Source organism: Apis laboriosa, unplaced genomic scaffold, assembly GCF_014066325.1.
Source record: "Apis laboriosa isolate Shangri-la unplaced genomic scaffold, ASM1406632v1 scaffold112_cov148, whole genome shotgun sequence".
NCBI lineage: Eukaryota > Metazoa > Arthropoda > Insecta > Hymenoptera > Apidae > Apis > Apis laboriosa.
The window spans coordinates 3,745,151-3,770,466 of NW_025220865.1; the positions used below are offsets into that span (position 1 = coordinate 3,745,151).

Consider the following 25,316-nt stretch of genomic DNA (forward strand, 5'->3'; position numbering starts at 1 on the left):
GTATTTTATAACTTTTATAATATTATGATAGTATCTGATATATAAATTTTTATTGAAGAAATATATATACTAAGAAAATACTACATTTTTATATATTAATATAATTTTTAATATATTTACATAATAATTTATTATGATAAAAGACATTTTTTTTATGTGATTTTGCAAGTTTCTCTATTTTCAATTGCATCATTGATATCATTAATAGTTGCAAAACATCCTCCAGTAAGCATGTTATTAACTACAGCTCTAGCAAGATATCCTGTAGTTATTGAATAATTAGCAGAAAAAAATAATGATTGATCAGCATTTTTTTCTAAATTATGATCCTACAAACAAAAAAAATTGAATACAATTATTAATAATATTGAATATTGAATTATGTATAAAATTGTATATTAAATTGTATGTATAAAATTATATATTATATATACCTTACAATACATGAAGAAACTATCTTCAACGAGTTTATTTAGATTCAATTGTTTCTGAAAACTTAATTCTGGATTTCGAAGTAAAATTGTTGACACTATAGTGAGTAACTATAAAAAAACATTATAAATTTATACATATTATATGTAAAATAAATATAAAATATATAATATGTATAAGTATATAATATTTTTTTATATTATATATTTTTCCACGAATATAAAAATTGAAGATTAAATAAAATCATAATTAATTTGTTTTAATAAAAACATAATATAAGCTTCCAAAAATTTTTATAATTTTAGCATTCTTAGATTAAAAAAATTTATAAAATAAGTAAATAAAAAAAAATTACCTCTACAATAATTTGTCGATATTCTGGCAATTGTATATTATGAAGTAAAGATTCCACAAACAAAGCAAATGTAAGTTCTGAACGAGTCATATTAGACAAAGTAGGTTGTTGGGGTAATTCTCGTCCATTAACACAAATACCATCTGGACAACGCATTAATACTTCCCAAACATGATTATAAAAATGTGCAGGTACTCTACATAAACAACCTTCAATTTTTCTGCGTCCTAAAACTGTAAGTCTGATACAAATATATAGAAGAAATATATTAATATATATAGAAATATATATGTATATAATATATATTTAATTAAATATTGTATAAATAAATTGGTATACTTTTCATCTTTAGCCCAGTATTTAACTGTTAATACTTTTATGAGAAATCGTCGAATTTCATATGGACTATAATTTTCAATTGGTTTAATATTTTTAACAAACATTTGTAAATAAAGCTTTATTGCTTCTAAAACCCATCTATAAATATGAAAAGTATTTAATATTAATATAAATATTAAGTTTTAATATTATTAAAAAATATATATATATACCCAATACGAATTTTTAATATTCCTTTAAACATTTCTGGATTTGTTCCAATAAGTCGACCACAATATAATAAGACTTCTTGTTGAAGTACAGTTTGAACTACATTATGTGGTTGAATTGTAGAATACATAACTGACTGAATTTCTATAGGTGTCATTGGTTTATCAAATACTGTTTCTTCTTGACCAATTACTCCAACTGTTATCTAATATTAAATAATTATTAATACAAAAATTTTAATATTAATTATATTATTAAATATATTAATAATCGTTTACTTAATTCAAAATACCTGTTTTCCTTTAACAAGAACTCCAGTTATAAAAGGACTTATGCTATCAACAGTATGATGTAATAAACTACTACAATAACGAACAACCATCCAATATCTAAGACAACCTGCTTGTTGATATAATGATCTTAAATGATTTTCAACTAAAATGAAATTAATTAAAATAAATCAATAATTAAATAATCAAATTATTTATAATATTATTAAATAATAATTTATATTATTTCTAAAGAATGTAAATTTAATACCCGTTATCCCATTAATTTCATAGTTAATTCCTTCTCGTTTTAATAAAATACCATAAAGTTGACATAAACTATACAAGCTTTTATTATTACGAATTTCATTTAATATATTATACAATGGTTCATTTATATAATACTGAAACATGAAATAATGAAAATAAACAAAAAAATATATATATATATAGATTATTTATTACAGAATATTTATTTACAGATACTTACTGAATAATCTTTTGTATCTTCTGTATAAGTTAAAGCTTTAGGTACATCCGTTAAACTTTGATATCCGATATAATCATGTTCTAATTGTTTAAATTGACTAAGTTCAAGATCTGTTTCTATAGTATTTATAAAATCTAAATGTTCTATAGTATAAAAAATTTAATTTTGTTAATATTTAACAATAAATATTGATATAGTTATATAAATATTAAATTATTACCAATACAAGAAGAAGAAATGAGATTTTGTAATCGACCAATTCGTACTTTTGTTTTATCACAATATCCTTTTTTTAACATAGCAAAAAGATCAAGCATTTCTTTAAATTGTGGATCTCTAAATAAAAAGTTTATGTAAAAAATTATGTACATTAACAAATTATTTTTTAATATATTAATAATTGTTTTAAAAATTAATAAAATTAATAAATACCTCATATGTTCTTCTCGAATTAAAAGACATACAGTGGGTCGACCAGAAAGTCGCCAATATTTGCCTACAAACTGAAGCTCAGTTTTAATGTCATCAATTAATAAAGCCATATCTCTGTACAAATAAAATTCTGACACTTCAAATATTAGAGGATAACAAAGTACTGTCATACCACATACTCTATAGATCTACAAAAAAATAAATATTGATGATTTTTATAAAATTTTTATTTTATATATTAAACATACCTTACTTGTACCCAAAGATCCAATAGGTCTTCCTGGTCTGCCTTGTAAATTTAATTTAGTATTTACTCCCAATTTTTCATAGACTTTTACCAATTGTGTAGATGATAATATTTGTACAGGTTCTACTTCATGTGGTGTCTGTGTTTGAATACCATATGTTGCCATCATAGCTTGTAATCTCATAGATTCAGCAATAAGAACAATTTGTACTACAAGATCAGTATGAGTACCCTAATATAAAAAAATCTTATAGTAATATATAGATAAATCATGCATTATAATAATATATAAAGAATATTGCTAATATTATTATTTAAATTTTTTCATGTCTAAATATATCTAAAATCAAAAGATTTGAAATTCAAAGAAGATTCTTAAAAAAATAAATGATCAAATAAATCATGCCTTGATTCAAGCTTCATGCACTATATTATTAAACAGCTTTGAATGTATATTTATTAAAATATTTATATAATAAACAATTAACATAATAATTTGATATTAATATCAAACAAATAGTATACATTTAACACTACAATTAATTTAATACAAATCTACTAATCTATTCAAGCATATATTATATTTGTTTAAAAGCTTCAAATATATAAATATTATTTAATTAAAATTATAAAGCTATTATAAATTTAATTGTCAAGCATTAAAAAAAAATACTGCAAAATATACTATACTACACATATTTACTTACAATACTTGGTTTAGCCTGCATGAAACAAATATGTATCAAATAATTTATGCAACTAATTATAATATATTTTAATAAATATGCTAATTAAATTACATTATTACTTACTTGGAAAGCTGAATATCTTCCAGCTTTTCGTGGTCTATTATATGAAGGCAGATAACGTCTAATTGGATCTAATTCATTAATATGTAATAAACTAGCAGTAAGTAGTTGAGCAATTATAAACATAGCTTGATTCCATAAATACATGGGCCCAAGTTCTGTATCTGCAGAATTTTTCTGACCTTTGCCTTCATTGCTTGACACTCGATACGTACTACCAGGATCATTTCTTTCTGCCTCTAAATTTTCCTCAGGTACATAATAATACATAGGTATTACAGGATCTATTAATTAAATAAAATATAATATTATATTTATAATTCTATATCATTATAATTAAATCTATATTTATATATTTTTCAATATACCTCCATTCATATCTTTATATATTCTTTCTTTTAACAATTTTTGGTATTCTTCTACTTGTTCTGGCAAAGTTTTAAAAACACCATCAATAATCATAAATATATAAAATAAAGGCCATTCACATTCTATATTATCAAATTCCTACAACAAAAAAAAAGTTTTTTAATATTATAATCACTTAATATTATAATAAAGAGAATTATAAAAAATAAACAAATAGAAATTATGCATAATGAAATTATTTAAGCACTTTTCAAAAATATATACTAACAATCAAATACATCAGAGACCTTGATTTCACCAGATTTGTAATATCGCCGATCTTTGTTTTCTATAGCTGTTTTATATCCATCTCTGCCAAATCTTTTAAATCCATAATTTCCTTTTAATCTCCTAACAATATTTGCTTTTGTCTCATTATACAATACATCTTCATGAGTAGCAAATGCAGGAAAAGATATTGTTGGCAATAAAGCTATATCTACACTCTAAATATGTATTGTATTATATTATAATATATTATTAAACAAAATATATAAAAAATTATATTATAAAAACAACTTTACCTTAGAACTTGATTCTCTTGGAAGCATTGTTTCGAAAATACTACGATTTCGATTATGTGCATCAATGTCAACATATATAACTGACCAAGAAGCTCCTTTTTCTCCAAATAAATTACATCCATTAATAGCTTCAAGAGCACTTTTAGCTATACCAATTGAACTTGCATGTATTTCAGGTGTACCATCATTATATCTACTACCACGTTCCCACATGCCATAATCTGGTGTACGATATGCTCTTTCTACATAATAAACAAGATTTTGCACAAATGCTACTTCATCTTGAGTATATATAATTTGTAATCCAGAAGAAATCATTTGTACCAAAAATATCAAATATAGAGAAACAATATCAATCTGCAAAAAATCAATATTTTTTAATTGTATAACAGATAATTGTATTAGAAAATCATTGTTAATGCTTATCTTTTAATATTTGATCAAATAAAAATCATATAATGTTAAATAAAATCTATTTTCTTTTAATTATATTTATATAAATTATAATTACTTGTAAATGATTATAGTCAGCATCTTTAAAAATTTCATCACCAGTATCTAAATGAAATTTACAATGTAGAGCAAAACGATTACATTGATTACGTTTAAATAATTCTATTCGAGGTGACTGTTTTACCCAACATTCTAAAATTCCACGCATACATTTTACAGCAGATTGTCCAAGTTCATAAGATTTTCCACGATCATCATCTATACGTCTAAAGAACATAATATATTATTTATTAAATATTATATAATAATGCAATATAATGATAATATTAAATTTAAACTATTGATTTTATTTTAATACCTATATGCTTGATACAAACTCCATATAGCAGCAGCACAATAAATACTTTCTCTTACACTTCCAACTACTTTATCATTTGAAATTTGTGGAAAAAGACCTGTTATGCAACTTTGATAACGTAATAATTGTCTTTTAACTAAAAATTATATATAATTTTTATATTTTATAATGTTGTTTTTTGTAATTTTATATTATAATATAACATAAATAATAAAAAATAATATAAAAATATTTTCATACCAATTCCATAATAGATATCAAGTTGTCTAACTGTATCTTCATAATTGGATATCTTGAGAAACATGTCAATATCCAAATCAATAACACTACCTTGACGTGCATTTCTGATATGAGATCTATATATTTAAAAAATAATTATTTAAAATTTAATTACAATTAAAAATAAATTAATTATATTTTAAATCACATTTTCTTTTATAAAACACAGAACTAAACCTTTTTGTATTCATAGGTGTTGTCGCAAGAGATGTCATTTTATTCATAATGATCAATTTAACTTTTTTTAAAGTTGATCTTATTTAGTAATGCGCATATTCATTTAATAATAGTAATAATTATTTCCATTTGTTTCTTTAAAATCGATAACATTTATTTATAATAAAGTATTTAATAATTAAAATAAATTTAATGCAATACGAAATAATTACATTTGCAGGTAACTATATAACTAAAATAATAACAAGTTTTTTCTTTGATTATCGTATACATATACGCGCATTAACCTTGACTGTGTTCTTTTGAATACTTATTTTACTGATACTATAATCAAACTATCTATGTAATTGGCACACAGAAGCTATTTGCTATCTTTAACTTATAAATAGAAACTGAAACAGTTAATAGATTTATTCTTAACTTATTTTAAAATAAACCGAAAAATTTTTAAATTTAACAATTATATTTTGAAGTATTTTTCAATTTTTCATTATTTCATTATATGAATAAATCAAAATAAAAAATTTCCGAAGATTTTTATATAAGTTATAATTATACTTGAATTTTTGCAATAATTACTTTTGTTTTAGTTTATTATTAAATCATACTAGCAAACACATTTTATTAATAATTTTAGAAAATACTTAAGATGAAATATTTAATTTTAATTTTATTTTATTTTTAGATAAGTATAACACAAATACATATACATTCATAAATATTTAAAAAATTACATAATATTTATATTTTACGCTATATAATAATATTATATATCATATCATTTTTTTTTTTATAATAATTGAATGATGCATAATATATATTAATTATTTTTTTTATTTAATTTTTATTTAATTTTTATTTAATTTAAATATGTAATATTTAATGAGATAATTATTAATTATAAATAAAATTCATTATTGATACAATTGTCGTTCATTTTATTTAAATATAATTTTTAAAATATTAATTTTCATTAATATCTATTATATTTTTTAAATAATTTTGTAAATATTAAAAAATATTTGAAAATATATTGGTCATATCTTATTATATATTTAAATTAAAAATAAATTTGTATATATATATTTACTATTATTTATAATTTAAAACATTCTTTTAATTACATATACTTGTAGTTCATAAAATCTGACCAATGAACTCTTGTATTTTCTCATAAAAATGAGAATTCTAATGAGTGAAAATCAACCATAAAAAATCATTGCTAACATATTCTACGTTTGATCTGTTTTCTTATGAAACATTTTTAGAATGTGTTACGGAACACGCACGACTGTCGTGACAGAAAATTGAGTCAGTTCCGCAAGCAGAGCGCGAGAGCGGTTGCGTCTCTGTTCCGTTTATAATTATAAAATACATTCGTATATGATGGCGTCCGCGAAAAGAAAGCAAGACGAGAAGAATTTGAAAATATTACGCGAACTGGTTTCGCAATCTGGTAATAAAGAATGTTTTGACTGCCATCAACGAGGCCCAACTTACGTCAACATGACAATCGGTTCATTCGTCTGTACCTCTTGTTCTGGTATGCTGTAAGTACTCATTACTTATAAGAAGCCCATAAAGTGTATCAAATCTTCTTTCTTATAAAGGAAATAATTTAAAAATTATTTTATTCAAGATTTCTTTATATTATAAATAAAAATGATAAAATATATATTACAATTTTTATGATATTTAATGATTACAAAATTATAATATTTATTAGATAAATGTCAACATTTCAAATACATTAAATAGGTTTTAATCTTAACTAAAAATATTTTTTATACAAATCAATAATAAATTTTGTTGAAACATATGTACTGAATATATTATATTGGAAAGATTATAGATCTCTGTTAAATGTTCATGTTTACAGTCAGGAAGTTAACTATCAGCATCAGTATTTTCTTTATGCGTAGTAGTAGTAGTTGATAACAATGATCAAAATATACTTTTTCAAATAATATAGAAAATCAGTAGCTATTTTGTATAATCTATATTATAATTATTTTAGCTTTTTTATGAAGACAATATAAATTAATTATAATATATATAATTATTAGATGAAACAAATGGCTAAATTATTAAATATAATAAATATATTTAATATAAAATATAAAAATATTAACAGTAAATAATATTTTTTATTTTCAGATTTTCTATCAATTTTTCATTTAAAAATTATAAATAATTATTTTATGAATTTTATATTTTTATTATATTTTATTTATTTAATAATTTTATTTAAAATTACAGACGAGGTTTAACACCACCACATAGAGTAAAGTCTATTTCTATGGCAACATTTACACAAGAGGAAATAGATTTTATAAAGGAACGTGGTAATGAATATTGCAGAAGAATATGGTTAGGTTTGATGAATCAAAATTCATCTCAAAATTTAGATACAAAAGATGAACAAAAAATGAAAGATTTAATGAGTGCAAAATATGAACTTAAAAGATATTATTTGGATCCATCCATGGCAAATCAAAACTCAAATCAAAAGTCACAATCATCTAATCAAATCAACATTCCAAGGGTTCCACATTCTGGAACATCTACATTATCTTCCACATCAACTTCAAAAATAAACAATGTTGAGTCAGTTAATTTTAATAATTTTTCGACAGATTTTGTAGCTGATTTCAGCAAAGTTCCTGATCCATTTATTAATACAACACCTGCAAGTAAACTCAGTCAACCAATTGTACCTCAGCCATTCTTTGCCAATTTTGACAACAATCCTGTTTTTAATAGTCCAAAAAATACAAGTAAATTGAATCAATATTTATATTTCTACATATTAGTACAATAAAATTTGTATATTAACAAATAATTTTTTTTAGATGTTGAATCCTTAAGTCCACTTAGTCAGACTACAGGAAATTTGACTAATACAATGAATGCAAATGGTACACATGTACCTCCATCAGAAGATCGTTATGCGGCACTGAAAGACTTAGATTCCTTAATGAAGCAAATACAATTGAAAGATGATACTGCAACAACATTAAATACATCTACATGGAATACTAATAATGGTATATCCATATGGCAATAAATAATTTATTAAAATTTTACAGAATTATATTGTTCTTTTTTTAGCTACAAATTCAATTTGGAGTGTAGGAAATCAAACTACAAATGTAATTTCAAATCCATTTACAACTGGTGATTTATGGCGACCATCTAATGTAGTTAATAATAATACACAATCAATTGATACTTCTTTATACAATCCTATTAATCCTTTTAAACCAGTACAATTTCCTGTGAATAATGGTAAGATTTAATTTAAATAATAAAAAATTCAATGTGTCCAGAATTTAAAATAATTAAAAAAAATATAAATATTTTAGATCCACAATGGGTAGGTATTGGACCATCTAGTAACAGAGATGTAATTCAATTTAGTCAATTAATGACAAATAAAGTATGGCAACCAACTCTTCCTGCATATCATGCAAATCCATTTATGGTATAATAGTATTTTCGTTTTTATGATATATATCCATACATAAATGTTTAAAAACATACAAGTTTTTTTAGGTTGGTTCTGGTGTGAGCAACATGACAAGAAATTCGAACAATCCTTTCTTATGATTAAATAAGCATAAGTTTTTAATGGAATTACGAACAAATAATATAGACCTAAAATATGTTTAGCTTAGGGCAATTGTTTATATATGTGACCTTATTGGCAATTAGTGCCATTAATTTTTATCTACAGGAGCACCAATCTCTTATTCATATAACTAAATAATACTTTTATTTATGAATATAATATACACGTTAAATAAATAAAGATTAATATTTGTTACCAATCATGTATTAGTTATCTAGTAAAATTATCCCTTAATTTAATTTAATTTAATTTGATTCATTTATATTATTAAAGTATTTGAGTCAAAATATATATTTTTTTTCTTTTTTAGAATATATATTAAAATATGTACATATTTTAAATATTTGAAACAAAAATATTTAATTTCTATATATTTCTAATTATTACATATTTAAATATAAATATAGTAAACAAAAATATATAGTAATAATAAAAGGATTGTAAAAGAACTAGATTTTACCTGATGCACACTTAAATATAGTTTATTTACTTAAAAATTTCTAATAAATACAAAATCACAAATGAACACTTAGTCTTTGTCATAATTCAATACCAATAGATTCAGAGTAGAGATTCACTTAACCGGTCATAATTGCATGATAATTAACCATTATTTGATCATTATACTTGCAGTCTACATTACGCGTAGTTGTAAATATATTAATTGTAATAACATGGTCGGTCGTGTTTTACAATTATATGTAGATATAATGAGAAGCTTTGTGTGTCAACTAGTCAATTGTCATATAGCTGCCGTACAAATGTTTCGTTTTTCTTAGCTTTGTTTGCTAAATAGTATGGAAGCTCCAATGAATGATAAAGATTGTTGATGGCAATTACTTAGAGTAATAAATTATTTATCAGTGTAAATGGACAAACAATCAAGAAACACTAATATATGAGTTCACCAATTATATTAATTATGTATAAACATACGAGATGTGTGATATTGATATTACTAGGCAGGCATTGTGTATCCCAGAGATACATTCCAAAGCGCATGGACCGTTTCATGGCACGAATTCACCTAGCAGCCATTACTACTGGGGTTGCCTTTTGGCAATGGGCGCACCAAATACAATTTCTCACCCTGCTTATTAGTATAAATAGGCGCTCGTTGATAATGATCTACTAATTGGTCTAATGTATGAAATTTTCTTTGACCAATACAATATAATGCTCCTTCCACATGTACCCTAAAGTGTTTATTACGACCTGGAGCTTTTAAAGATACTGAATAATCTCCCACCTAAAAATTATAATAATATAGAAATAAAAATATTTTATTATAAAAATTTATTAAAAATGTATTATTTATTATTGTTAGTAGAATAATAATTCAAATAAACTAGTTTAAAATAACTGAATTAAAATAATTTTTATTATTATACTTACATTAGTTTCACTATCTCTAATTAAAAAGTCACCATCATGACCATGTTGATTCAATAAAGTGTCACATTGTGAACGTGAAATGCTACCATAGTACCAAGGTTTTCCAACAAGATGTGGTCTATCACCAGGATCTGGCCTTCTTTCAAGGGAATCTCCTGTACTAATCTCACTACTTGTCATTCCTCTTTCACGATATGGTTGAGTCAAATATTCACTGAGTTCTTGAAGATAATTACGTGGTACTAGACCTATTTGACCTTGACTGTTTCGTGCTTTATACCATTCAGGATCTGCTGGCGGACGGTCAAGGATTTCCAAACGATCACCTTTTTCAAAAGATAGTTCTTGATCATTATTAGAAGAAAATGAATAAAGTGCTACAACAATATCAAGAACATTTTCTGCCATTGCATATGTATGAAGAGTATCATCTGCATCTCCTTCTTCTTGAGTATAATTTGATGGAAACCAGCCTGCTTGTGTACCACTTTGACCTCTCCACCAACCATCGTTGCTTTTTTCCAATATTAAGATTCTAGTACCTTTAACAAGTGATAGTTCATCTGCTTGTTGTGCTTGATAATTGTACTTGACAACTGCTGTGCCTATTGCTTCACTTGGATCAGCAGGTAAGCGCCTAGCCATAATAGGAGATTCCACAGCTCTAGATGGTGAATTACTGGATGGTAGAGTTTTTGAACCAGAACCTTTTTTGACTTTCTTTTTGATACTATCAAAAAGAGATGGTTTTTCTTTCTTGACATAATTACTTGGCACATAACCAGCTTGCCCTCGCGCACTTTGTACTCTCCACCAGTGTTTAGAATCATCAAGAAGCAAGTAACGTTCATTTTTACGTAAATCTAATTCCTGAGCACCTTGTGCTCCATAATCATATTTGGCGACAACATAGCATACGTCGTCTTGACTTGTCTTGCCTGAAAATGGTTAAATTTTTTAAATTTTTTAATTCATATTTTATTATAATTTTAAAAATAATATAATCTTTCTATAATACACAAAATATATAATGAATATGAAAATTTGATTAGTAATACTCCTAACTTTTAAATATAAAATTATTAGAATAAAAAGAATATTCCTAAAAATATCATATTATATATAAATAGAAAACTTATTATTTAAATATGAACATAAATAAAATAAATAATATTTTATAAAATTTAATATATTTAATGATAATAATATTAATTAAGAAATAATAAAGAAAAAAATAAATAATATTGAAATTTAAAAAATAAGAAATCTAATATATTAAAAAATTTAATATATCCAGAATTTATACTATATAATACCTAAATGAATACAATTAATGACATTAAATTGTTATCTATTCATAATTTTCTATAATATCTTTCTCAAGAAAAAAGAGACATAAATAGTATTAATTAAATTAAAAAAAAACTATGTATATGTATAATGTTATCTGTAATGCAAAATTACTAAATATATATAAAATAATATCTGTATTAAGTAAATGTGTTTCAAAAATAATAAAAAATATCAAATATATTATAGTTGTAATATAATAGTATAATATAGTATAAACTATATTATTTATAATTTATTTATATTTGCTTTTTTATAATATATTTTTTATAATTATTTTTTAAGATATTTAAAAATAATTTATACATTATAATTTATAATTTATATTTCTCTGAAATTAAAAAAAATTACTAAATAAACAATATTATAAATTAATTTATTTAAATTACATCAACAAATTGATGTTTACTATGAAATATTATTAGTTAGCTGAAAATTTAAAAACCTTTATATATGTTATGTATTTAATTGTTTAAAAAATTATTCTAAGTTTTTTTAGTCCATTGTTATAATATTCTCAAATATAATTAATATAAAAAAATAAATATAGACTATTTACTTAGAAATATATTTTAAGATATATTAAAGATGTATTAATTAACTTTTTTTTCTTGATAAATTATATGGCCATTAAAACAAATTTACATACAAAGCAAAGCATACAAGAATAAAACGTACCATGCTTCATGGCTGCCATGTGCGAAAACAGATATATACGTCTGAGTGTGGCGTGAGTAGCTGCTACTCACACACTACTTGAATAAATATTAAATCTGCTTGTTCTGTGTTGGCAGCGTGAGTGCAGCAGGCATTCATTCTTTAGCTTTTTGTTTAGTGTTGATATACCTGCTGATTTCTTTGCTCAGAGTCCATCGTTCTCAAGGGTAGGGCAAGCAAGTGCATTACCAACACTTTAGAAAAAATAAAACAATCATTAACTTGATATCATATAGATATATTATAAAATATAATATTTTTTTATATCACAAAAAAAATGATACAATATGTTTATATAAATATATATAAATTTGATTAAAAAAATATTGATTAAAAAATATATTTATTTGTTAAATAACATATGTATACTTATTTTATTAATATAAATTATCTTCATAATTTTTTTAATATAACTATAAATATAAATAATTATTAAATATTCTTAATACAAATTATATAATTTAATTATTATTAAAAAAAATTTATATAATATATAAAAATATAATTTTAAAAATAATAAATTATATATAAAGAATAAAGATAATAAAATCTATTTTATGTTTTATATATACATAATTTATATATTTATATATATAAAATAATATTATTTAGAAATATTAATATATTTTTATAAATTAATTATATAAATACATGAATGAAATAACTTAAAAAAATATAAAATTTAATTAAAAACTATATCTTCCTTTAAAGATAAGTATATATAATTGTTAAAAAAAAATATATTTTAGAGATAAGATAAGATAAATTAAATCATTAATACTAGAAATATATATATATATATATATATATATATATATACAGATATATATTAAATAAATATTTTAAATATAATTTTAAATTAAATATTGTTATTAAACTTAATATTATTAATGTATTTTTTCAATAAAAAATTATAAAAATTATTTAAAAAAATATAAAAATAAAATACTTTCAATACTATCATTGATTGATAAAAAGAACATTAAACATTCATGCTATCTACAATATATTATAAAATAAAATAATATAAAAACATATAAAAAATATTACTAAAATCATTTAAGAATCAAAACATATGATGAAAATAATAAGTAAAATAAAAAATTTATAAAATAAAAAAATATCTATAAAAAAAAAATGAATACAAAATATTATTTAATATTTTATAGGTATGTATAAGAAAAAAATGGAAAAAGTTTATGAAAAAATTGAAAAAAAAGAATTGTAATACAATTTCAACTATAAATAGCTTATATATTATAAAATTCGACAAACGTCATAAGCGATGATTTGATAAAACACGCGAATGTGCCGCCCATTGTGAAATATTTACATACGCAAAGGAACGTGTATACGATAATTATTTTCTGTTCCCCTTCGCGTAAAACTTAAAAAAGAACTGGTAATTCTCGAAGCACGTATATAGAGTACGTTCATTGCCTTCTTGTCTACCATACTACAAAAGCAAAGTAGAAGCGTGTTGGATGCAAAGGGGCAACAATTAGCACGAGTTAACTCAGCCGTTCCTTTTATTATTTATGAAATAAGATAATTTCTTGTTTTATTATTGAAAAAAACAAATAAATATTAGCTTACCGATTTTTAAACTAGACATATTCCTGCATACAAGCTTCGAAATTTTACGTCGTTATACAGCTTGTTTTCCCCCACCCTGGGCCGCCATGAACGGGAGCGACTAGAGTATATAGGGGAATGAATCTTTATGGGGAATCGGGTCGAATAAAGAGGGGGCTTGGAAATTAGGGAAAGATAGCACAAATCGTAGAAAACTCCATCCAACAAAAAGTTTTGGTCACTGTCACGTTGTCAATAATCATTGAACACAGAAATACAATATCAACACTTTTACCCACAATATTAATTTTCATAAATCCATACAAAATATATGTAAGATATGGATATTATTGTATTTTTTAATTATTATACTTAGAGACATTTACATGACCCCTCCCGAAAAAAGAACAGACCCACCCTTAATCCAAAGACGTTGAACGACCATGCGCGCAACTAAGATTATCGTCTCTGTGAATTGCATCCAATACGATGCTGGCGCCATGATATAAAATAATTTTAGTATTTTTATTCATAAATTCAGTCGTACAATCGATAGGTTACTTTCTAATTTCTTATTTTTGTTTATATTTTTATTATAATATACTTTTTAATTTTTAAAAAATCGAAAATGATAAATTATATATAAAAAATGTTAATCCTTTATTATAATTTTTAATGTTAAATAACAATACTTTCAATACAATTTTTTAATACAAAGTTCATTCTCATGAAATTATATAGTAATAGTTATGCTCTTTCCACAAAGTAGATATTTAAAATCTGAGATTTACATTTAAATTAAACAAATTAATATGTATAATAAGTTTAGATTTCTAGATTATATGTTTGTGTTTGTTTGTAATAGTATGTTAACATGATAGTCGTATTTCTCTCAAACGTGACATCTAAGAATATAGAAACTTATGTTGACATATGTCATGTTTAGTATCTTTTATATTTATTAATTTAATATTAAAAAAAATATATAAAAATTTAGCAAAATGAAATATATACAATAAATATATCTTATTAAATCTAAAAGAATATAGAATTAATGGATTAATTAATGGATTAAATTAATGGATTAATATATTTTAATATTATAAAATTAAATTATACTTTATTGATAATATGATTGTATTTAATGAAAGAAAATTTTAAAAAAGTTTTTCATTAATCATATTAAATTATTATATAATTTAAAATAATGGACAATTTGTCTGATTCATTTAAAGCAGAATTAGATTCTGCTACATCAACAGATTCTCTGCAATTAATAAGTGATGAATTTCATATTAGACATTTATCAACACCAGATGTTTCAAATATAGAATTGTCAAAACGTATTGCATTACTAGAATTAGAAAATGAACGATTTCGAATAGATTTAGAAAATATGCGCATTGAACTCAATGCCAGAATTGCAGCTAATGAAGGGCTTAAAGGAAAAATAACAGAATTGTATGTAGAAATGCAATTAGTAATTCAAGAAAAACAAAAATTACAAAATACTTTAACAGATGTAAATAATCATTTAGATTCATCAGAAACATCTGTAAAATGGTATCAGTCTCAAATATATGGGTTACAAGCAAACAAGAAGACTTTACAATTAGAAATTGATACTTATCAAGGAATTTTACAACAGAGACAACAAACTATAGCAAATATAAATACTAGATATAAGCAATTGAATACAGATTATATTGAACTTCTTCAAAAACATCAAAAAGAAAAACAAGATTTGGAATGTGAAATACAAAATTTAAAGACACAAAATCAATCAAATAATATTTTAAAATCATTAGATATTAGTACTACTTCTAGTTCTCCAGATGTTTCTACAAAGTTAGAATTAACAGAAGATGAACTACAAAGTACAAAGGCAGAGTTAAAAGCATTAGAAAAACGATTTTTAGGTAATGAAGTTTCTAAAGCATTGATGGAAAATGCGTTAGCCAAGCAACGTATATTAATTACAACTATGGAGGAAAATATACAAAAATGTGAAACTGAAAAAAATCAAACTGTTAATACATTGCGTAAAGCACAACTTGAAATTCAAAAGTTGAAATCTGAGAATGAAACATTGCAGACTACTCTATTTTCTTCTAAGCAAGAACAAAGTCAAATAGAAGATGCAATCTTCCAATTGCGATTACAATTAACAAAAATGATTGCACAATATAAGCTTCTAAAATCAAAAAATATAGAAGCAGAGGAAAAATTAAATTCAATGCAAGATATAATAAATGAAAATAAGCGTTTAAAAACATTATCATATGAAGCTAACACTGCTTTAATTAGAAAACTTAGGCAAGAGAAACGAAAAATAAAATTTTTAGAAAATAAACTTCATGGTATTCAAATCAAGGGACATTTGAACAATATGGTATAAAATAATATTTATAATATCTATATAAAATTAATAAAATTTATTGGAGAAATAACATATAATTATTTTATATATATTTTGTTTTAGAAAAATAAAATGGATGTTTCTTTACAAGAATGCCTAAAACAAGTTTTAATAAGAAATAAAGTAATTTTCACTATTAATTTTTTATACATAATTTTTTGTTTTTTTTAAATAATCTGATATTAAAATTATATTATTTTATAGGATTTAAAAGATCAATTGAAAGCATTAACAAAAAATTCAGATGAAAGTATTGATGAAGGATATGGTGATAACAGTATTGTTAGTTCCATTTCTATAGACATTCCATCACCTAAATCTATCAATCCAGTATTATTAGATACAGCATCTAATGTTTTGCTGCAATTTAAAGATTTTTATAAGCCAGTACAAACAGAACTTGAACATTTAAAATTAAAACTTAATAAACTGAAAGAACAATGCACTATATAGTATTTAATTATTTTACTAATTATTATTTATTTTTAATTATTTGTGATTTAATTGCAAATTATGTATTAAACATTTATAAAAAATCATTATAAATTAAAAATTGATATAATTAAACTCATTATTATTATTATTATTATTATTATTATTATTATTAATTTTAGTAATTTTATAATTGTTATAAATATTATAAGTTGAAAATTTATTTGTATAAATATTTTATGAAGTCTAACAAATGTACGTTTTTAATTGAAGATAAAAAGTATTGTTGTAAAATTTTAAACATATATATATATATATAATAAAAATAAATTATTTTATTATTTTTGTTACATTATTACTAGATCATATTTTTTAATTCAGAATAAAGATAAGAATATAAATGTATTAATATTATTTACATTTAAAAATTCTTATAATTTTTATCTTAAATTCTATATGTTAATTAAATGCATTTTAAATGAATATATAATAGAAAAATAAATTTTATTTAGAATTTTTTATTAAACTGTTTATAATATAAATACTTTATATTAATCAAAAACAATATATATATTATTTTTATAATTTATTTTATTTTTAATTTAGTGTACATTACAATTTTATTCATGGAAAAATGTTTATTGCAATTATTAATATTACTATAATTTAAAACATTTTCCATTAAATATTTTTATTACATTGATAAGAAACAAATATCAAGATTATAATATTTTATAGTCACAAATATGCAATGAATTCTCAAATTTTAATTTCTGACATATACATACATATATTTATAAAATAAGCATAGTAGAAATTGAAATATAGTTTTCTTTTTGAAAATATCACAGATGAATATAATATCAATATTATAAATATAAAAAAAGAAACGAAAAATTATATTGTAAATATATTAAAATATGAATTTAAATATAATTGAAATATCTTCTTTTTTTGATATATAAATAAATATTATTTAAAATCAAAATAAAATTTAAAAATATTCTTTTTTATCTGATTTTCTTTAAAAAATGAAATATAAATTCATCAAGAAGATAGGTATATTCTTCTTTAGTTAAAAAAATAAATTTAAAAAAATATTTGAAATATAATTAAGTTAAAATTTTTGTATAAAAACAATTTTTTATTGCAATTTTTTATTGCAATTAATTCTCATATTGAACATATTTTATATATATATAATATAATATATATAATAAAAGCAAATAAATATAAAATATTAATTTATTATAATTTTCAATTACGTATTTTAATTATTTTTTATTTTTAATTGAGATAAGTTATATTTAAAAATATATATATATAAAATATAAAAAATGCATAAAATTACTTCTTCATATTCTATTTAAAAAAAAGGTAATAATTAATTGTAACGAAATTTACATAATTTTACTAATATATTTTGACATTTAGAAAAGCATTTTCTATTCTTGGACATCATAATAGTCTTAATAACGTATAATTAATTTTAATTCAAATTTATTATTCTAAAAAAAAAAATTATATAATTATGACAAAATTAATATCTTAATTTAATTGAATTGGAATGATCTAAAATTATAATTATTTTTTTTTAATTTTTTCTTATTTTATACTGTTTATAAATATCACACTTACAAAGAAGATTTTTACATATCAATAAAATCTTCTTTTGCATATAATAAAAAAATATTTACAATAAATCTCTTTAAGATATTTAAAAATAAAGTAATAGTAAAATTAAATACAAATAAATTACAAAAGTAACTTACATTCTTTGAATATAGATATTACATATTTGCGGAAAAAATTTTCTGCATTGAAAATAGGCTAATGTGCATTGTTTGAATAGTTTCAGAAGTAGTGGTTGATTCATGCATTAAATCAAAATTCTCAACTCTTGAAAGGTATATTTCATATGTTAAATTTGATATATAATAGCATTACATATTTTTACTAAGGATTTACATTGCTTTTGTATGCATAGAGCAAAAATTAAATTTTTGATTCCTTCAAAAGGAATAAACAAATATCTGTTTAAATACTGATCCATGTCTGCTCTGTTATATAGCACGATCTATATTATTAATAATTTTTACATGAAAATGAGTATTATAAATTATGTTAAATTTATTTGAAAATTATTGATTTAGAAGCGATACATTATTTTTATGCTTTGAGATCATTAAATTTTAAATTACTAGTATAAAATATTTTTAATATACTATTTTGATTGCGTATATATTTTTTTTTTATTTGTTTGTAATATGCTACAGTACTTACAGCTCTGTATACATATTTATACTAAAAAAAAGAACTAACTTTGTACGATTGTAGATCGTTTAAAAGAGCACCATGGCTTCAGTCTACACAGACAGTCCTTGGAAGTTTTAACATATCCCATTTTATACGCCATTACGTTATAACGGGAATGTTGTTGAACAATAAAACCTATAATATCATAATATAAAAGTAATTTAAAATTAAATAATTGTTATATAATACATACATAATTATGCTACTAATGCTATTCATATTATTGTATACATTTAGCAAAATAGGAGACCAGACAGTAAATAATTTATCTCGAACCCATTGTCATCTGGGAGTAGATTCCGTTTGTCTAAGTCTGTCAAATTGTCGGCGATAATGAGCTCGTCCACGACCTCTATTTCGATGTCCATGATTATTATGTCCATGGTAATTATGATGTAATTGTCTTGATTGATAGTGAGCATTTTGAGTTTGATGTGAAGATTGTTTTGACTGTGATATTTAAAAGAAAACAATTTTATATAATATATAATTAAATTATTTTATATAATATATAATTTTGTATATTAGTAAAATTAAACATCATAAATATTAATTCTATTCCCAACTATACACATTTTTCATTAAAACAATTAAAATATTTATATAAAAATATATGTTTATATAATATAATTAACATATAATTAACATACCATCTGATTAACAGGTTGCACTGAATAGGTATTTACACTAGTTCCTGGAGGATTGGGTCCTTCGGTTGTAGCACCAGATTCATCTTCGGTTCTAACTAACGTTTTTACACCTTCAGCTTCTAAATCAATTATACCACCCCTTTCTTGTTGTCTTAAAAATAATGCTGCCATCTGCTTTTGTAATTCTCTCAATTCTGCAGTTACTGAAAAATCGATAGCAGCTTCAACATCAATTGGAGGTGGAGCAGACCATAAACTTTCTACATCACAATTGATGGATTCTCGACATACAGGACATATAGCCTATAAAATTATAATATATTTAATGGTCATTCAATATTTCAACTTTGTTTATATCAAATTATATGAGCTAAATAATATTACCTGAAATTTATTAGTAGTATCTTGTTGCCATTGAGGCAATTTTTCTTGCTCCTCTCTATAATATCGTTCTGCAGCAGCAACATGTGCTGCTAAACAATGTGAATGAAAATAATGATAACATTCAGTTTTTGTAAATTCATCTCCTTCCCGAAAACCATACAAGCATATGGCACATTGATCCGTTGGAAGATTACTTCTTGTAAGGTGTTCTCTTATTAACTGTTATAATAATATCACATTAATATAATGAATATATAATCATTAAAATAATAATTTTGTAATTAAATTACATTAATAAATAACAATATAAATTATATTTTTAATAGTAATAAAATTTAAAAATATATTTTTTTGTAAAATATAAAAAAATATATTTTTTTTATATTTTTTATATAATATATAACATATATAATAATATATAATTCAATATTTTAATATATTTCAATATATATTGTTATTTTAAAATATATTAATCATAATACTTTACAAATTGATTATTTTTAATATGTATTACATACCTCAATGAGTTCAAACATAACTGGTTGACCTATAAAATTCTTACATTTTGCTTCTGCATCTGATTGCATAAGTCTCACAGTATTTTCATCTAAACCTCTTGGATTTCTGAGATTAATAGTAGGTGATATATCAGGATATCCTGCAGGTAACTGAACAATCAGTGTTACACAAACATATTGAGACTGTGAATCTTCACCAGTTGAAGGAAATAATACAGTCTCAATATATTCTGGTTCACCTCTGAAAAAAAATTGATTTTCATAATTCATAATAAAACTAACAATAAATTAACTAATAATTTTAAAACTAATTAACTAATAATTTTATATATAATCACATATATAATTAATGGCTATATAATTAAATATTAATTAATAAAATATAAAATCAATAAAAAAGAAAAATATATATAAATATATATAAATATAAATATAATATAAAACACGTAATGCTTTTTTTTTCTCTCTCTATAATATTTAAGAAAAAAATATAAATAGATTAAAAAATAATAAAAATAAACTAATAACTCTTTTTATAAAGATAATTTTGTTCTATATATGTTATATTACAATATTTAACATTTATTATTATACATTATTATTATATATATATATGTATATAATATATTATGTATATTATGTATATAATATATATAACAATTATTATTATATAATAATATAGTAATTGTAAACATATAAAATTATTTCTTTGTACTTACAGATTTTTTATATATACAATATTTGAATATTTGAATATTTTAATATTTTAATATTTTAATAATTAAATTTTTTTATTTTTAGAAAATTTAAATTTATATATACTTATATATTTGAAAAACATAAATTTTTGTTTTTTATTATAATTTATATAATATATATTTTATAATATATTTTTATAATAATTAATAAAAATTAATAATAATTAATTAATAATAATAAAAATAATATGAAGTATTATAAACATGCTAATATTATAAAGATTTTATAATATTAAGATTTTGTATCATATTAAGAATTATGAATATAACATTATTATAATTAATAAATATATAGATTTAAAAAATAAACATGCTTTTACATAATGTTATAAATGTAATTTTATTTTTAAATGAATTAATAAATTCAAAAAAATTATAATTCAAATTATATGAGATTATAATACATTATAATAATAATATTATAAATTAACATTAATTTAAATTAATTTATTTTTAAAATTAATATTAATTTTTAAAATTAAAATTAAAATTCAAATATATTTTACTTTTAAAAAATATATTCATTAAATTTTGAAATTAACAATTATTATTTTGCAATTAAATTTGAATTTTTATAAATCATATGCTTAACTATTATATTTATTTTTTGAAAAAAATATATTTTTATTATAAATTAAATCTTTATAATTTATAATGATTAAAAGGTTTAAAATGACAATTGATTCAATTATTAGGTTACAAGTATCAAATTTCTTATAGAAAAAACTTACCTATCATTTTCCTTTATATTTAACTCATCATCAAGCAAAATTGCTTTTAATGCTTCGATTTCATCGGTTACTCTACAAAATATTTTAACATCTATTTCAAAAAATTGAATATTTATCAAAGCATATCTAATCTAAGATTTTATAAAAATTACCTTTCGTCTATTATCGTCTCTGACATTGTTTTTAGAATATGCAATAGTATATTTTGTCTCGTGAAAATCACTTTGAATTTGACAATACAATTTTGTTAGTCTTCGACGATTACAGGATTCTCAATAAGCGTCAATGTGCGTCAATATTGAAAGCCTTCTGCTACTATTACTGTTACCAACTGGATCACTTCAGAATTATTAGTAATGTTACTATAGTTACTATTATAGTTACAAAAATTATATTTTTGTTAGTAAAAAATGATTTAATTTTGCTTTTCTTAATAAAAAAATTCTTAATAAAGTACTTATATTCTTATTATAATAAATATTTTTCATATAATAAAATATAATATATAATAAAATATGTATTCACGTCATATATTAAAGTATATTATAATATAAATTCTATTAATTTAATCGTATTTATTTTAATAATACTATTAAAAGTCAGTTACAATAAAAATGTTGTTAATTATAATTAATTATTTAAATAAATCTTATTTCAAATAAATTTTGTAATTGAAATAAATCATTGTAATGTTAGTACTTAAATTTTCTTAGGTTTATCTCTGTTAAATGTAACAAACAATATTTAATAAACAACATAAAAGTTAGCACTTAATAATAAAATAATAATTAAAATAAAATAATAAAGAAAAATAGAGAAATATTTATATTAAAAATTTAATATAAATATAAAAATATTAACTAAATTTATATAAAAGAAATATAAAGTATATATAAATAAAGATATAATATAGTATATCATACAAATATATAATTATAAAATATTTTTAAGTTATTAATTATTTATGAAAAAATATATTTTGTAGTATTTCTTATAATTAAATTTCTTATGTAATGTTTATATTGTAGTAATATATTTTTATATAATTAATTATATTTTTAGTTTTGTATGTAAAGAATGGCTGCAACTAAATATATTGATTTTATATTATACGTTTCACTTTTGTTATCATGTATATAACCTCTTATTACTATAGTTTGATAATGTTGTGTAAATTATAAAATTAGTAAAATTTTTTATTGTATAAAAATATATGTCATTATGCCAGAGAATAAAGAAAAAGAAGAAGAAAAACCTGTTGTTGCAAAAACAGCAATTGATTTACAACGATTAAAACTTCAAAAATTGATGAAAAATCCGGTAAATATCAAAATATTAAAACATTACTCTAGTTATATTTTTATTTTTTTCTTTTTCAGTTTCAAACAAAACAAGAAGTATTATACAAATCATTTCTATCTTTTTGCATATTTTTAATGACTTTGAATTTATAAATCTATATTCATATGATATATTCATATAATATCTATGATTCCTGTATTAAATTGATTTTATTCTTTTCAAATGCCTAATATTGTTAATATAAAATGTTTATTTGTTTGTTGTAATAGGAAAAACCTATTATATTACCAGAACGACCTAAAGCTAAAAGTACACCTACAGTACCAGAATTTGTTCGTAATGTAATGGGTAGTAGTGCAGGTGCTGGTAGTGGAGAATTTCATGTGTATAGACATTTAAGACGTAAAGAATATGCACGACAAAAATTTATTCAAGAAAAGGGTCATAAGGTAACAAATAATTTTATTTATAATATAAGTTATTATATGGTTATATTATTATGATTATATACATGATTATATACACATATTATTATTTTTAAAATATAATTATTTAACATGAAGTAAACTTTATATTATTAATTTTATATTATTATATTATTAACTTTATATAATTAATTTTTATATTATCAAATATAAAAATTATTTTTATTAGATTAAATGAATAGTAGAAATGAATAATACAAAATTGTCCTTATTTCATTTAATGTCTTCATTAGGAACTTTTAGATGCAGAATATCATAAAAAAATTGAAGAAAATAAAAGAATAGCTAAGGAAATAACTGCAAAAAAAAGAGCAAAAAGATTAAAAAAAAAACAGAAATGGAAACAAAAGAAAAAGATAAAAACTACAAATGTAGAACAACATAACAAGAATGAAAATAATATATATTCTTCAGAAGAAGAAAATTTAAATAAACAGGAATTAAATAATAAAAATGATAAAATAGTTAAGAATATATTAAGTTCAAAAGATTTTAGTCAATCCGAAGAATCAAATTCTATTGCAAATACAAATAAAAATAAAGTTGGTAATACAAAATATATAGAAATAAATGTAAACAATTCAGCTCCTCAACAAAAATAAATAAGATTTGGATTAAAGCAGTAATTATAACAATTAAAGTAATAAATAAAAAATTATGATTTTAATTTTAATATTTATTCTGCTAAAATTATTTTGAAAAAAATATTATATATATATTTAATAATAAGTAAAATTTGAAAAATCATTTAAATAAAAAAATTATAAAATGTTTACATTTTAATTAATTGAAACATATTTCAGATATATAACATAAATGATATCATATTTAAAACTTATAGATTTCATATATAATGTAATCCATATAAATA

General features: G+C 21.2%; 6 protein-coding genes across 8 annotated transcripts; 3 read left to right on the forward strand and 3 right to left on the reverse strand.

Annotated features, from left to right (window-relative positions):
• Positions 1–61: 61 nt before the first annotated feature.
• LOC122713035 (probable phosphorylase b kinase regulatory subunit beta) lies at positions 62–6,238 on the reverse strand. Of its 2 annotated transcripts, XM_043933165.1 has the most exons (20): positions 5,783–6,236; positions 5,567–5,682; positions 5,327–5,462; positions 5,027–5,234; positions 4,516–4,872; positions 4,240–4,437; positions 3,952–4,090; positions 3,587–3,867; positions 3,482–3,496; positions 2,776–3,006; positions 2,528–2,715; positions 2,316–2,431; positions 2,096–2,238; positions 1,877–2,009; positions 1,629–1,771; positions 1,339–1,541; positions 1,127–1,264; positions 788–1,028; positions 435–542; positions 62–329 (listed from the first exon to the last, which is right to left on the reverse strand). In XM_043933165.1, exons 1-20 carry the CDS (start codon positions 5,827–5,829, stop codon positions 153–155), a joined length of 3,318 nt encoding a protein of 1,105 aa, XP_043789100.1. In that variant the 5' UTR covers positions 5,830–6,236; the 3' UTR covers positions 62–152. The 2 variants fall into 2 exon arrangements, with proteins under 2 accessions (XP_043789100.1, XP_043789110.1); XM_043933175.1 differs by lacking the exon at positions 3,482–3,496 and having other exon boundaries at positions 5,783–6,238.
• Positions 6,239–7,057: 819 nt separating this feature from the next.
• Positions 7,058–9,612, forward strand: LOC122713445 (arf-GAP domain and FG repeat-containing protein 1). Its single transcript, XM_043933895.1, has 6 exons — positions 7,058–7,332; positions 8,042–8,559; positions 8,635–8,829; positions 8,894–9,070; positions 9,148–9,266; positions 9,338–9,612. The coding sequence occupies exons 1-6, from the start codon at positions 7,166–7,168 to the stop codon at positions 9,389–9,391; spliced, it is 1,230 nt and encodes a 409-aa protein (XP_043789830.1). The 5' UTR covers positions 7,058–7,165; the 3' UTR covers positions 9,392–9,612.
• Positions 9,613–9,867: 255 nt separating this feature from the next.
• Positions 9,868–14,850, reverse strand: LOC122713479 (cytoplasmic protein NCK1). The gene is made up of 4 exons (XM_043933975.1): positions 14,472–14,850; positions 12,837–13,069; positions 10,809–11,746; positions 9,868–10,662 (listed from the first exon to the last, which is right to left on the reverse strand). Exons 2-4 carry the CDS (start codon positions 12,853–12,855, stop codon positions 10,441–10,443), a joined length of 1,179 nt encoding a protein of 392 aa, XP_043789910.1. The 5' UTR covers positions 12,856–13,069; positions 14,472–14,850; the 3' UTR covers positions 9,868–10,440.
• Positions 14,851–15,560: 710 nt separating this feature from the next.
• On the forward strand, positions 15,561–17,322 carry LOC122713302 (tuftelin-like). Its single transcript, XM_043933641.1, has 3 exons — positions 15,561–16,842; positions 16,933–16,992; positions 17,074–17,322. The coding sequence occupies exons 1-3, from the start codon at positions 15,658–15,660 to the stop codon at positions 17,320–17,322; spliced, it is 1,494 nt and encodes a 497-aa protein (XP_043789576.1). The 5' UTR covers positions 15,561–15,657.
• Positions 17,323–19,008: 1,686 nt separating this feature from the next.
• On the reverse strand, positions 19,009–22,944 carry LOC122713551 (E3 ubiquitin-protein ligase RNF25-like). 2 transcript variants are annotated; one of them, XR_006346505.1, is made up of 7 exons: positions 22,811–22,944; positions 22,659–22,730; positions 21,170–21,410; positions 20,652–20,870; positions 20,268–20,570; positions 19,849–20,067; positions 19,009–19,752 (listed from the first exon to the last, which is right to left on the reverse strand). XR_006346505.1 is itself a non-coding variant. In XM_043934121.1 (6 exons), the coding sequence occupies exons 1-6, from the start codon at positions 22,834–22,836 to the stop codon at positions 19,900–19,902; spliced, it is 1,029 nt and encodes a 342-aa protein (XP_043790056.1). In that variant the 5' UTR covers positions 22,837–22,944; the 3' UTR covers positions 19,010–19,899. The 2 variants fall into 2 exon arrangements, 1 of the variants encoding a protein (XP_043790056.1); XM_043934121.1 differs by having other exon boundaries at positions 19,010–20,067.
• A 744-nt stretch (positions 22,945–23,688) lies between these two features.
• On the forward strand, positions 23,689–25,092 carry LOC122713718 (PRKR-interacting protein 1 homolog). Its single transcript, XM_043934444.1, has 3 exons — positions 23,689–23,978; positions 24,230–24,409; positions 24,679–25,092. The coding sequence occupies exons 1-3, from the start codon at positions 23,880–23,882 to the stop codon at positions 25,045–25,047; spliced, it is 648 nt and encodes a 215-aa protein (XP_043790379.1). The 5' UTR covers positions 23,689–23,879; the 3' UTR covers positions 25,048–25,092.
• Positions 25,093–25,316: the final 224 nt, after the last annotated feature.

Bases quoted from the DNA above. Each gene is read 5' to 3' on its own strand.
- LOC122713035 (XM_043933165.1), bottom strand. From the start codon at position 5,829: ATGAATAAAATGACATCTCTTGCGACAACACCTATGAATACAAAAAG. The intron at 5,235-5,326 runs GTATTAAAATAA...TATGTTCTTTAG, and splicing joins AGTTTGTATCAAGCATATAG to ACGTATAGATGATGATCGTG. The intron at 4,438-4,515 runs GTAAAGTTGTTT...ATACATATTTAG, and splicing joins CAAGAGAATCAAGTTCTAAG to AGTGTAGATATAGCTTTATT.
- LOC122713445 (XM_043933895.1), top strand. From the start codon at position 7,166: ATGATGGCGTCCGCGAAAAGAAAGCAAGACGAGAAGAATTTGAAAATA. The intron at 7,333-8,041 runs GTAAGTACTCAT...TTAAAATTACAG, and splicing joins ACCTCTTGTTCTGGTATGCT to ACGAGGTTTAACACCACCAC. The intron at 9,267-9,337 runs GTATAATAGTAT...AAGTTTTTTTAG, and splicing joins ATCATGCAAATCCATTTATG to GTTGGTTCTGGTGTGAGCAA.
- LOC122713479 (XM_043933975.1), bottom strand. The intron at 10,663-10,808 runs GTAAGTATAATA...TATAATTTTTAG, and splicing joins TTAGAGATAGTGAAACTAAT to GTGGGAGATTATTCAGTATC.
- LOC122713302 (XM_043933641.1), top strand. From the start codon at position 15,658: ATGGACAATTTGTCTGATTCATTTAAAGCAGAATTAGATTCTGCTACA. The intron at 16,843-16,932 runs GTATAAAATAAT...ATTTTGTTTTAG, and splicing joins AGGGACATTTGAACAATATG to AAAAATAAAATGGATGTTTC. The intron at 16,993-17,073 runs GTAATTTTCACT...ATTATTTTATAG, and splicing joins AAGTTTTAATAAGAAATAAA to GATTTAAAAGATCAATTGAA.
- LOC122713551 (XM_043934121.1), bottom strand. From the start codon at position 22,836: ATGTCAGAGACGATAATAGACGAAAG. The intron at 21,411-22,658 runs GTAAGTTTTTTC...ATTTTTTTTCAG, and splicing joins AATATAAAGGAAAATGATAG to AGGTGAACCAGAATATATTG. The intron at 20,871-21,169 runs GTATGTAATACA...TTATTATAACAG, and splicing joins TTATGTTTGAACTCATTGAG to TTAATAAGAGAACACCTTAC.
- LOC122713718 (XM_043934444.1), top strand. From the start codon at position 23,880: ATGCCAGAGAATAAAGAAAAAGAAGAAGAAAAACCTGTTGTTGCAAAA. The intron at 23,979-24,229 runs GTAAATATCAAA...TTGTTGTAATAG, and splicing joins AAAAATTGATGAAAAATCCG to GAAAAACCTATTATATTACC. The intron at 24,410-24,678 runs GTAACAAATAAT...TGTCTTCATTAG, and splicing joins TTCAAGAAAAGGGTCATAAG to GAACTTTTAGATGCAGAATA.